The 13968-nt window shown below is 27.2% G+C and overlaps 1 protein-coding gene across 1 annotated transcript in view; it reads left to right on the top strand.

Annotated features, from left to right (window-relative positions):
• The window catches only part of LOC107443876 (Ribonucleoside diphosphate reductase large subunit), a 29944-nt gene that overhangs the window by 7546 nt on the left and 8430 nt on the right, over positions 1–13968 (top strand). Inside the window, exons 6-10 of the mRNA XM_071183489.1 lie at positions 1142–1181; positions 2279–2441; positions 10287–10428; positions 11635–11718; positions 11996–12238. Of these exons, the coding sequence (XP_071039590.1) occupies positions 1142–1181; positions 2279–2441; positions 10287–10428; positions 11635–11718; positions 11996–12238 (672 nt within the window). The remainder of the gene's footprint in view (positions 1–1141; positions 1182–2278; positions 2442–10286; positions 10429–11634; positions 11719–11995; positions 12239–13968) is intronic.

Genomic DNA, 13968 nt, shown 5'->3' with positions numbered 1-13968 from the left:
AAAATTTATAAATTATTGGGTCAGTTACATGACAGAACTTTTTGAAGTTTCCTTCTACATTTGAAAAATAAACAATCATTTGACAGTCAACTTTTAAAACAATCCATTTCATAGTTTTCATACGGCGTCATTATTATTAATTTAATTATGATTCTTTAATCAATATCATTACTATCGGAAAAACAAATTACTAACAGAAAGTTAAAATCTTAAGAATAACAATTTACGATTTTTAGAAATTTGGGAAACATTCTTGCTTTATCTGGTTTGAAAATTCTGCTTAAAATACACCAATCAAATTCTCAATTTCTAAAAGTATATTTTATATGAATTTTTGTTGTGATGAAAAAGTTACACTAAAAACACTGCTCCTGTCGCTGCATTAAAAATATTTTGAATTAAAAGGAAAATTTGTTTTCAAAATCATTTGGTTCTAACAAAAAGATAAGGATTGAATATCTCCGCTTATAAGATTAAAACCAATTAAACCTTTTTGTCTACTTCCATCCGCGATACCATTAGAACATCTCCAAAATTACTCCAGGGAACTGCCCCATTTTTAGTGTTGAACTTATTTAACATGTAATTGGTCTATAAATATAATGAAGAAAGACTTGTTCTGCAGATAGTAATTTACAATAATTGAATTTTTTTCATGAGCTAAGTTTATTTAATCTTAATTTGAAATCTAACTGGAGAATTCAGTCTTTAGTAGAATAATTCATCAAGCTATTGAGCTTGAATAAAAACAACTAAGATTTTATTTTTTCAGTGAGTAATTGGTTATAATTATTTACCCATTTTTGTTATTATAAATTTAATAATATTTTATCAGTGTTATGATTTGTTTATGTAAAAGAAAAATTCATATTTTTGTCAATCCTAATTAAGTATTTTGCCATAGCTGAACAATAAATATGAAATATTGTATATGTATGCTTTTTATATTGTATATGTATACATTTATAATCTTATTTTCAATATTTCATTTTTAAATATTGGTTTGTAAATTAGACTTATTTCTATCTTCTAATTATTATTTTCCATTTATTGATCCATTATCATTAATGAGAAGAAAATTTTATGATGTTCTAAACAATTTTTACATATTGTAATACTTTGCTTTTGTTTTGTTTAATAGACTTTGGAACGTTCTTATCTGTTGAAAATCAATAAAAAAGGTATGTTTTCCCACCTAATAATATTTTCTATTCATAACTAGCTTTAATGTCATCATGATCAAATTACTACCGTTTCCTCTTATTTAAAATTAATGTATATATTGGCAAACATTAATTTTTCTAAAACCTTCTATTAGTATCATTTTTGAAACTTAAGATTTTCTTGTGAGTTATCTTATACAGTACAGAACCCGTTATCCGGAAATCGGAAAACCAAAAAACCGGAACGAAGTTCGATAAATTTTCCCGCCATTTTTTAAAAAAAAAAATTTTTCCTCATAAGATTTTAGGATTTTTCTTTCTTTTTTGAAAGATGTTTACCATACCATCATTTTAGAAATAATCATTACTGTATTACTTCATCGTTTTTTCTTCTTTTTAAGATTATTTCCTAATAATTTTTTTTTTAGTTCGGTTTAACGATAAAAAAAAAACGGCTTTTTGTAGCGATTCAGAAAACCGGAAAAATCAGTTATCCGGAATAGCGATGGTCCCGATCGTTCCGGATAATCGGTTCCCTACTGTACTATACAATTTTATTCATTTAATTTTACTTTCTATATACATAACAACTATTTTGTTTGACAACATATGTTTCACTTGCTATCCCATTACAAACATATATTTCATTGTTTTAAAGAATTTTAAAATCTTTTTAACTTATTATTATAGTTGGTTGTAAATTGTAAGTTATCCTCATTTTCTGAATATCCTTTTGAAAGATAGAATTATCTAAAGAAAAAAAATATGTATATTACTTAGTTAAATATCATTTAGAAAATATTATTTTGTTAAAAAATTTCTCCTTCAGTTTAATTTTTATAGTAATTTTTTTTTTTTTTTTTACCGATGTCCTTTTTAGTAATTTGGTTGAAACTTGCCCTCCCAAGAAAAATATAAACACAATTTGTCTGCTGCTTTGAAAGTCTTGGATTTTTTTTTTTTTTTTTTTTTTTTCATTTTTTTTNTTTTTTTTTTTTTTTTAGTCTAGTTGCTTTAAAAGAATGTTTGTAAATGGTTTTATAATGCTTTGTATTAAATTTTATTTAATTAGAAGTGTATTTTATTCCACCAAATTTTGTTTTGCTAATTTTCAGTGGTTGAACGACCACAGCATATGTTGATGAGAGTGTCTGTTGGTATTCATTCTGATGATATTGATGCTGCCATTGAAACGTATCATTTAATGTCAGAGAAATGGTTCACACATGCCTCCCCTACGCTCTTCAATTCTGGAACACCAAAACCCCAACTCTCCAGGTAGAAAAAGAACAATTCTATTTTACACTGGGCTGTATTTTTACACTTTATTTCTCTTCTAGAAAATGGGAAATAATAGTTGAATCAGTTTTATGCAGTTTTTTATTTTATTTTGATGTCCATAAAGATCTCTAAAATTCCCTATGTGTAAAATATTTAGTACATTATGCATGAAGTTTGTATTATTTCGTCAAACCTGCTGGATTTTTTCCTTTCCATAATAGTAACTATGTTGCTTGAGTATTAATAATACATAATGATGCGAACCTCAGTTATAGAAATCTGTTCAAAACTTTTTTTTTTAAATGTTCAGATTATTTTTATTTAGAACTCTCTTTTTAAATTAATTTAAAAAAATCTTTTAACTGGCTTTGATGATTTAAATGCCTATTAATATTTTAAATTTTGAGTAAACATAATACATAAAATTTCAAGTCTGTTTAATGTTTATCGTAACTAAAAAATATTGCAGTTTTTCTATTTTGAGGACTAAAATTCCCTATGCGCATGGCTAGTTTTGCTCCAGAAAAAATCCAGATTTTTCGCTAACAGTGATCCGGAAGTTTCCGGAGATCGAAGGTCCGGACGTTTAAAAAAAATCGTTGATCACAGAATTTTCCGGAAATCAAATTTTCAAAGGTGGAACTTAAAAACACAGTTTATTTTTTTTTGTGTGTAAGGGAGAGCCAGAGAGATACTTTATAAGCTTATATTCATGATTAATATTCATTTTTTATCAGTAAATAGTTGTTATAATCATAAACTCAAGAAAGAAAGACATATTTGTAAATTTTAATTGAGGTCATCATTGGTATGTGTAAATGGTATACGTACGTGTAAAATTTTAAATATATTTTAAGTAAACTAAGAAATTGAGAAAAAGGAGGAAAAAAACTTGTTTAAATTTTTTTTCAATTTAAAAATGCAAGAAATTTTCTGGAATTTTGACTTGGGCTCACAATTTGTTGCTTGGCTTGTATGTGTAAAATCTTGGGCTGTGTGTGTAAAATATTTAGTACATTAAGCAACAATTTTCATAAAATTTATATTCTTTCGTAAAAATTACTGGATTTATTCCTATCCATGTTGGCAGCTATATATTTAATTAATCACATAATAATTGAAATATATGTTTATAAATTTCAATCATGTGATTAATTAAATATTGAAAACTCGATCAATTGCACATAAAAAGTGGGAATAAATTTAAAATAGTGTTGAATATGCATTGTTACATTTGAAATTTTTTATGTAATGATAAAAATAGATTAGTGTTATTAGTAATTTGTTGAATAGAACTTGATCTTTTTCTATTGCAAACTCGTTTTTGCTATATTTATCATATAGTAAGTAAGTATCATATAGTAATCATATAGTTACATTAAATAAGGCTCTTCCTTAAAACTATTTTGTAACCAGCTTTAAACAGTCAACCAAATTCTGAGTTTACAACTATTAAGTTTCTGCTCCATAACTTTGTAATTTTGAACCCGGCCATGAAGACAAGGGCAACCGCTCTATCCCCTGAGTTACCGTGACTCCCATTAAACTTCATTTAAGAAAAATTAGCAGTCTTTTCTTCAGAATTATATTCAAAAGATGCCTTTCTCACTCATCAAAGTAGAAGGAAGGGCTTATGATTTTTCTATTCTCATTTGACAGTGTTTTCATTACAGAAAATAAAATGGGAGAGAATTTCTCACCCTTTCTCAAAAACAGGGTGAGATTTCAAAAAGTTAAGTGAGATTTCTAAAAATTAAAAAGACACGAATAGACTTGGGAAAAAAACATTTCTTTAATTATAATACATTTTTAACATCTTCTAATTTCTAAACCATTGAATATTTTTGCTGCATCATCATGTGGAAAATGTTCTATATCTACTTTTTCATCAGCTATTCTCATTAGGTTGCTCAAATGCTCATCAGCCAATCTGTTACGATATTTTGTTTTAATTCGGTTTTGGGTGCTAAATGACCTTGCAACAGATGCTGAACTATTCGGAATCACTAATTAAATTTATAGCATTGTGCGCTCACTTTCCTATCCTCAAAATCTGCCAGCATAGACTTTTCATTTATTTCTGTTATGGAATAGTGAAGTTGGTTGAAGTTATTTCCATGTTCATACTTCTTGTTAGGTTTTCCAGCATAGTTTTTACAGACTTCAACTTTTACAAATTGCTGTAAATTTTCGATGAGGGAGTTTGGTAATTGAAGCAACTTATTATAAAGGACTAATTTTTTTTCTCAACACTTGTCGTAGCTGTTTTCATGTCTTTTTCAAAATGGCGGAAGACTAAATTTTTTCCAAAATTCGAGAGATTCGTGCATTTTAAAATTGATAAATTCAGTGCGCGAACTTCTCGCGTTAATCATTTTTTAATGCGAGAAAAGAAAAAAATATGCGAGATTCTCGCGTTCTCGCGCTGTAGTGAAAACACTGCTTTAAATGTCAGCTTCTTTATGATACCTAGATTGCTAAAGGAGGTTGAAACATTGTTTTTCCCTAGTATAATGTTAGTTATTGATAAACCGAGCACTTTCAAGTTATTGAAATGTGAAAAAAATTGGCTTTTACTTAGCTAATGACATATTCCACTGGTTGGAAAATTAAAAAACCAGTTTTTGTAAATGCCCTTTATTTTGCACTTTAAACTGTTCATCTTTTCATAACTCTTGCTTAGGATATTAAAGTTTTATCAAATTTCTTAAATTGTTTATAATTATTAATTTATAGACGTCAATTCTGTAATTTATGGGGGAAAAAAACCCTCTGTAATTTATGAAAAAAAAACAAACCTTATGAAACTTACGAAGATAAAGTTTACTTTGTGCTACAATAATCAAGGAAAAGGTGAGTAAAGCTTTGTGTACATTAATTTGTATTTTATTCAAGTCTTGCTTTATTAAAAGTTGAGGGTTTTCCATAAATTATATTTGACTAATTCTTTATTTGCATAATCCGGTAAAAATAATTAATATGATTTAAGATATCTATTTAAAAATACGTATTGCTTGTTATATTAGTACCTTTTTTCATATTTAACAGCATTTGGTTGTGAAAATTAGTACATTTCTAATTGGGTGTTTGTAACTTGAGAAGAAGTGAAGTGATTATGCCTACCTAACCTTGTGATTTATATTGCATTTAATTGGATACTTGTAAGCAACGTCAGATATGTGTGTCGAACCCAATCGGTTTCTGTATCAACAAGTGCCACAAATTTCCTACAATTAAGGCTGATTGTGCTCCGGAAAAAATCCGGATTTACAGATTTTTCACTAACAGTGATCCGGAGATTGAAGGTCCAGACGTTTAAAAAAATCATTGATCACAGAAGTTTCCGAAAATCACATTTTCAAAGGTGGAACTTAAAAACACAGTTTATTTTATTTGTTTGTAAGGGAGAGCCAGATACTTTATAAGCTTATATTCATGATTAATATTCATTTTTTNCAATTCAGTGATGCTTGACAGACCCCTGATAGCTGAACTATAAATATAAAATCTGGCTTTTTTTCTATATTGTATGTGTGTGTGTATATATGTATATGTATATATGTATATTATTTTCAATATTTCATTTTTAAATATTGGCTTGTAAATTACACTTATTTCTATCTTCTAATTATTATTTTCCATTTGTTGATCATAGTGAAAAGAAAATTTTATGATGTTCTTCTGAACAATTTTTACTTATTGTAATACATTGCTTTTGTTTTGTTTAATAGACTTTGGAACGTTCTTATCTGTTGAAAATAAACAAAAAAGGTATGTTTTCCCACCTAATAATATTTTCTATGTATAATTAGCTTTAATGTCATCATGATCAAATTACTACCATTTCCTCTTATTTAAAATTAAGTTATGTATATATTGTCAAACATTAATTAATTTTTCTGAAACCATCTATTAGTATATTACTTAGTTAAATATTATTTTGTTAAAAATTTTCTCCTTTAGTTTAATTTTAATGATAATTTTTTTTTTTTTAAAAATTTTATTTTCACTTACTTAAAAATTATAAAATTAAATGAATTGAAAATAAATACTAATTATGTTTTATTTGTTTCTTATTTATTTATAAAAAAAAAAAAACATTTTCCACTTACAGTGGATGAAACCTATTTCTTCTGGGGGGGGCAATTTTTTCCTCCTTGGTTGAAATTCACCCTCCCAAGAAAATCATCTAAACACAATTTGTCTACTACTTTGAAAGTCAGGATTTTTTTTATTTATTCTACTCTAGTTGCTTTGAAAGAATGTTTGTAAATGGTTTTTAGAGTGCTTTATATTAAATTTTATTTAATTGGAAGTGTATTTTATTCAACCAAATTTTGTTTTACTAAATTTCAGTCGTTGAACGACCACAGCATATGTTGATGAGAGTATCGGTTGGTATTCATTCTGATGATATTGATGCTGCCATTGAAACATATCATTTAATGTCAGAGAAATGGTTCACGCATGCCTCCCCTACACTTTTCAATTCTGGAACACCAAAACCCCAACTCTCCAGGTAGAAAAAGAACAATTCTATTTTGCACTGAGCTGTATTTTTATACTTTTTTTTTCTAGAAAATGGAAAATAATAGTTGAAATTAGGAATTTAAAATGTACTATAAATTCTTAACTGCCAACTCTACTGGATTTTTCCAGTTTCTCCTGGTCTACTGATTTAATTAAAATTCTTGTTTTTGTACATTGTAAAAAATTTCTTAAAATTTAGTAAGTTTCCTAAAAAAATCTCTATTGAAATGGAATTTTTGTTCAGATTATTGCTTGCTTGAATGTTTAAATATGCATTACCGATACATAATAAAGTGAGGCTCATTTGTACGAATCAGTTTAAAACTTTTTTTTGTTCTAAAATGTTCAGTTTTTTTTAATTTATTTTGATGATCATAAAATTGCCTATGTGTAAAATATTGAGTACATTATGCAACTTACTATTATTATGAAATTTGTATTATTTCGTAAAATCTACTAGATTTTTCCTATCCATGTTGGCAACTGTGTTGCTTGCTTGAATATTTAAATAAGTATTACTAATACATAATGGAGCAAACCTCAGTTATAAAAATCAGTTTAAAAAATAAAAAATTGTTATTGTAAAATGTTACGATTATTTTTATTCAGAGCTCTCTTTTTAAATTAATTTTTAAAAAATCTTTTAAATGGCTTTGATGATTTAAATTCCTATTAATATTTGAATTTTCAATAAACATAATACATAACATTTCAAGTCTATTTAATGTCAATCATAGCTAGAAAATATTGCAGTTTTTCTATTTTGAGGATTAAAATTCGCTATGTGTAAAATATTTAGTACATTTTGCAACAATTATCATAAAATTTATATTATTTCGTAAAATTTACGGGATTTACATAATACATAAATTTCAATCATTATGTGATTAATTAAATATTAAAAAATCAATCAAATATGCATTGTTACTGTTACAATGATGTGTGACAAAATCTTTAATTGTATTAATTTAATCTTTCAATAATGACGTTCTCCCAGCACTGGAAAATACAAGTCGTGAAGGAGGAGGAAGGACGACTGTGATTGGATGGGGGTCACGGGACTGGTACTGGCGGTTTTGCACACCACGTGCAAGATGAAAGCTAATTGAATGATGTGGCGAAATGCTCAAACAGTGACCTAAACGTGAGGGGAATCATTGGCCTAGACAAGGACAGTGGGGTCATTCGATCTTGATTCTCAAAAAGGTGAAAGGATGACACGAAAATGTGTTGCTATTGAGAAAGAAGAAGCATTTCCGTTTCTCTTTAAAGGGCTTGGGGTAAAATTAAATTTAGAAGAAAAAGAACAAAAATTGTACAATGAAAGTTTAAATTAATACAATTAAAGATTTTGTCACACATCATTGTGACAGTTACATTTGAAAATTTTCTGTAATAATATAAATAGATTAGTGTTATAAGTTATTTGTCAAAATAGAACTTTATCTTTTTTTATTGCAAATTCTTTTTTGCTATATTTATCATATAGTATGAATATTTCTTAAAATTTTGTGGTTTATCATTTTTGTGATAAATACCTTAGATAATGCTCTTCCATAAAACTATTTTCTAACTAGCATTAAAACAGTCAACCCAATTCTGAGTCTACAACTATTAAGGTTCTGCTCCATAACTTTGTAATTTTGAACCCAGCCATGAAGACAAAAGCAATCACTCTATCCTGAGGTACCGTGGCTCCGATAAAAACTTCATCAAAAAAATTAACATTTATATAGTCTCCGTGCCGACATTGTCTCAGAACGTTTCTGAATTCTTGCAGGAAGATTTTTCCTGCAAGAATTCAGTAAAGTAAAATATTTTGCTTTTCTTTTCTGCAGAAATTTTTGAAGGATTTTATCTTTTCTTCAGAATTATATTCAAAAAATGCCTTTCTCGCTCATCGAAGTAGCAGAAAAGGCTTATGATTTTTCTATTCTCATATGAGAATAATGAAAATTAATAAATAATAAAGTAAAATATTTGGTTTTCTTTTCTGTAGAAATTTTTGTTCTATTTTTCATGCAGTTATTACTACTGATTTCCACATAGCTTTCAAAATCTGATTTTTTTTTATACGATATAATTTATTGCCACAACTGAATCACAAGATGAAAACACTTGTTTATTAACCTCTTTTGAGGAGTCCAATTTGTATAATTTCACTGTCAATCTCTTCTTTTTTCGGTAGTTACTGCTACAGATTTCACAATTTCTTTCTCTTTTTTTAATGTGATGATGAATTACAAAATGTGAAAAACGAAATAATTGGTGTGTTATCTTCCTAAAAAATGTGAGAATATCGTCCATAATATTAGAATTAAAAAAATATTACATTGGCAATTTTTAAAATAAAAAAAAACTCCAATTTATTTATTTATCTTTGAACTTAACGCTTCTGTTACTTTAAATTAGTAATTTGTATATTTGTTATTTTTAAGTATCTTGCAGAAAGATGTTAGCATAATTACAATTTATAAACACTTACTTGCTTTATAAGCACTTTAATAGCTGCAAGGTTTTCTTTGATCTGTTTATTTTTTCTGTAAAACAGTTATCTTCATATTTAATTTTTAATAAATGATTATTCAAACTGCAAGTAGGTTGTCTTATTGATTCTTTATCACTATACTTAAATAACTCTGCATCTAGTCCAAGAGAATTTTCCATATTTTACAATCAACTGGTGATTTCTGGATTCATCTCTCTCCCTCCAGAATCGAGCTGAAGGTATCTCGAATTCCGCTAAATGGGTGTACAGACTTAAAATTGCCCTCAAAAAAATAATTTTGTTATCCTTTTTTGCTTTTTTCTGTGCTGATGATGCCAATCCATTACTGTTGTGCCTCTTGAAAACCGATGGTATTAGTGAACCGCTTCATTTGTAGATCAATTCAGTGATGCTTGAACTTGGGGATTATTTGCTAATCAAATATTTCATCTGGTTAAGGGCAATCAACAACAAAGCCACAATACACATAATAAATTTCCCAGTTTTGTAATTTTTAAAAGATCTTTCTGATTGTATTGAATTATCATTTAATTAATGAAACTTTAATTGGGTGCCATTCTATTATTTACATATGTAATGCGATTTTATATATGTGTTCCTTTTCTGCTAAATTTGCCTTATCATAAATAAGTGTAAAGGTAAAATGAAAAACCGATTTTTGGAATAAGACGAACATTCATAGGTTATTTTTTTTCCTGATATTTTGCTGAGTTTTTTCTGTGTTTAGATGCTGAGTGCTTTGATTTTAAATCCTTTAAGTATAAAACCTTAATTTGTAACTAACAGATTTAATTTTATTCTAGCTGTTTCCTTCTCACTATGGAGGGTGATAGCATTGAAGGTATCTATGACACTTTGAAAAAGTGTGCTTTAATATCTAAATCTGCTGGAGGCATTGGAGTAAATGTACACTGTATTAGAGCTACTGGAAGCTACATTGCTGGTGTAAGTTTTTGCTATCTTTTATGTTATAATATAATATTATCTTTTATGTGTCAGCATTGAATCTTAAACTTATTTGCTTCTTTTTTATTAAAAATTCAATTAATTAGAAATATTGTCCTATTTTGAATAACCATGAGGAAAGCTTTGTAAAATAAATGTTGTGTTAAGTGTACTTATTAGTTTGCTGAAATAGTTTTTAGCTAAAAGGGCTAAAAAATTAGAACTGTAACATGCATTAAACTTACATGAACTTGTATAATTGTAAGATTTAAACAAAAACTTCCAGGCTTAAATCTTTAGTTAAATCTTTTTTTCAATTGTAAGATACTGACATCGGACATGATTCTCAGTATTTTCTTGATTTGATTTAATAATAAGTTGTCAACCAATTCTGGAATTTCAAAAATCTAACATCTCGAATTGTATAAAACCAATTTTTACCAATAATAATAACCAATTTTAAATTTACAAAATTAATCATGCATAATAAAGTTTTTAATGAAATCTAGATTTGCTTCGAAATAATGTTCCTGAGTAATTTTAGAGAGGAAAAAAAAATTTTAAAAGATTATTAAATGACAAATAGGCATTGAAGGACACTTTACAAATAGACATAGTTATTGAAGGACATTTCAGTTTGAAGGACATTTCAATTTATTCTATGGAAAATGAATGTTATTTGTTCAATGTATGGTTTGAAATATTATCTAAAATAATTATTTTTAATAACTCTTTAAACCTATGAAATCTTATCTGAAGAATTGGCATGTACTTGAATATATTCATTAAAATTATCATTTTACGCATGTTTATCATTAAAATTTATTCTCTTGTTATTATTCCCTCACTTTAATAGACTCATAATTTTTTTTTAAATATTATGTATGGCTGCTGTGTTATGTTGTCTCCCATATCTTATAACAAAAAAAAATCAAATTTCTGACCCATTTTTTTACAACTCATAACTCCAAAGCTTTTTAAACTGTAATTAAGGGATGTTTGGTTCACGCATTGTGGTTTAGACACTCCAGATGGTGGAAATATTCTTTCTTAATTAAGGACTGATGTGCATGAACAGCCGCTAATCATAAGAATAAGTTATTTTGTGATTATTTAAGTAAAGTGTATCTTAATTTATTTTTTAAAATGAATCTATTGCTTTTTGAATACAATGTTTTATAATTTGTGTGTTTATTTCCTTTATAGACTAATGGAACTTCAAATGGTCTTGTACCTATGTTAAGAGTTTTTAACAATACAGCTCGCTATGTAGATCAAGGAGGAAATAAGGTAATTATTTACTTATTTTTTTCATGTAAACATATCTCTTTTAATCCTACTTGGCCTTTAGTTTAGATATTCATATGTATTAACTTCCCTCTTTCAAAAATCTGAACAAATACATTAAGGAGTTCAATAATTTTATAGTCTAATTTATTTGCTTATTTTTTTCCCACCGTGCTTATAAAATTTGCATATTGTATTTTTATAAATTGCTGTAAAAAAAAATAAGATTTTTAATTTGCCACCAATTTTATGGAAATGCTCAAAATGTGTCAATTTTTAGAGGCCTGGAGCTTTTGCTATTTACTTAGAGCCTTGGCATGCTGATATTTTTGACTTCCTTGATTTGAAAAAGAACACTGGCAAAGAGGAACAACGTGCAAGAGATTTGTTTTATGCATTGTGGATACCTGATTTATTTATGCAGAGGGTTGAAAAGGATGAAATGTGGAGTCTTATGTGCCCTGATGAATCACCTGGGCTCCATGATTGCTGGGGTGAAGAATTTGAACAGCTTTATTTAAAGTAATCTTACCTTTTGTACTAATTCTAATTTCTATCATTTCTTTAGCAACAATTGACTTCTGCATGAATTGTTTAGCTTTATTGATTTAGTCTATTTAATTGAAATTAAATTACACTAACTTTTGTTGATGTTAGATATAAGGTACTAAGTTGTTTCAAGTTATTGAATTATGTTCTCAATTGAAAGAAATCTTATATAGAGCAGATTTCTTCTGTTACAAATATCTTGTGCTGTTCTTTTCGCATTATTCTTCAAATATTATGCTAAACAGAAAAAATAAATTACATGCTTTTAAAAAAGATTATACCCCTCAAAGTTTTAAATTTCTCAACAAAAAAAACTACATACATTTTTATTATTATTAAGTACAAAGATAGAACAAAAGTATTATTGCAAGATATTAAATTATGTTCCCAGTTGAAACAAATCTTATATTGAGAACTACAATATAAGAATTCCATTAAAATATTGCAGACAAACTAAAATATAAGATATGTATTGTTGATTGTTAAGCAACTTAATGTAATAATTCTAGTTTTAATTTGATGATCTGAATCCTGTTTTAATGGTTATTACTGATAATATTCACCAACCTTCATCCTAATGATGTTACTTTAATTAGTTTTGTGTATAACTAAAGTTTCTAGCAAAAATACTAAAATTAACAAATTAAGGAATATGAAACTAGTGTGTAACACATAAATATTTTTTAAGTCTTCTTAAGACACCAGGTACAAACAATAAATACAACTACGTGTTTTGGAAAGAATAAGCTTTCTTTTATCAATTGCTAAAAATGACAAAGATAGAAAAATGGATGGTTGAAGAATGCATAAAAAGAAAGTTTTAACCTGCATAGGGGGAAAAAATATTTTTCGATGTGAATAAAAAAAATAAAAAAAAACGAAGCAATAGTTCCTCTCATCCTTTCTTTTACTCCTTAATTTCAAAACATCGAATCTAACTTAAACTACTTCTGGATATCAAAAAAAAAAAAAAATTATTTATTCGAGTCTATTCAACTGTTATGTAAGCTTATTTTTGGCAATTTCGAACTCTCTCTCCTTCAATGTCATCAAAATCACAAATCCCCTCCCATGCATACATGAGAAAATTGACATCCCTGGTTTTTGCTCTAATTTTGACTTTTACTGTAGTAATCTAATTTTAGGATTAAATTCAAATCGAAGTTGTAACTTCATATAAAACAAAATCTACATTTATCATTTTTTTTTTTAAAAAAATTAGGTAAAATATTTTTTAAGAATCATTTGCATTTTGTTTTGTTGACCTCTGAAATTCTTTGAGGAAATTTTTTTCCAAATTTGAAATTTTCCCACAAGAAAGTTTTTTTTAACATCTTGCTTTTTTTTTTTTTTTGAAAAAAAAAAATTTAATGAGGTTGTTTTAATATCTTATAAAACAGGGATGAGATTTTTCCGCTTTTTAGCGGATTTCCGCTATTTTCACTTTTANTTATTAAGATATGCTTCAAAGTGTGTAAAGATAGATGAAGGGAGAGAAAAAAAATTTCATGCATGTGATCAAGACTCATATAATTTTAGTTTATAAATTTGAGTCTGGGCTTTATTCTTAAAAGGGGTCTGTTAACGGACCCTTCACAAGAGACACTCGATAGACATGTGTATTGTAGATGGGCAGAAAACATTTACTGATGCTGAGTGTTCAACTATTATAGTTATTTTCAAATCTACTGGTAATCGACGTAT

The sequence above is a fragment of the Parasteatoda tepidariorum genome, chromosome 7 (genome assembly GCF_043381705.1).
Source record: "Parasteatoda tepidariorum isolate YZ-2023 chromosome 7, CAS_Ptep_4.0, whole genome shotgun sequence".
In the NCBI taxonomy this organism is placed as follows: domain Eukaryota; kingdom Metazoa; phylum Arthropoda; class Arachnida; order Araneae; family Theridiidae; genus Parasteatoda; species Parasteatoda tepidariorum.
The sequence above is the reverse complement of the archived record's forward strand: the minus strand, read 5'-3'. Positions and strand labels throughout refer to the sequence as shown.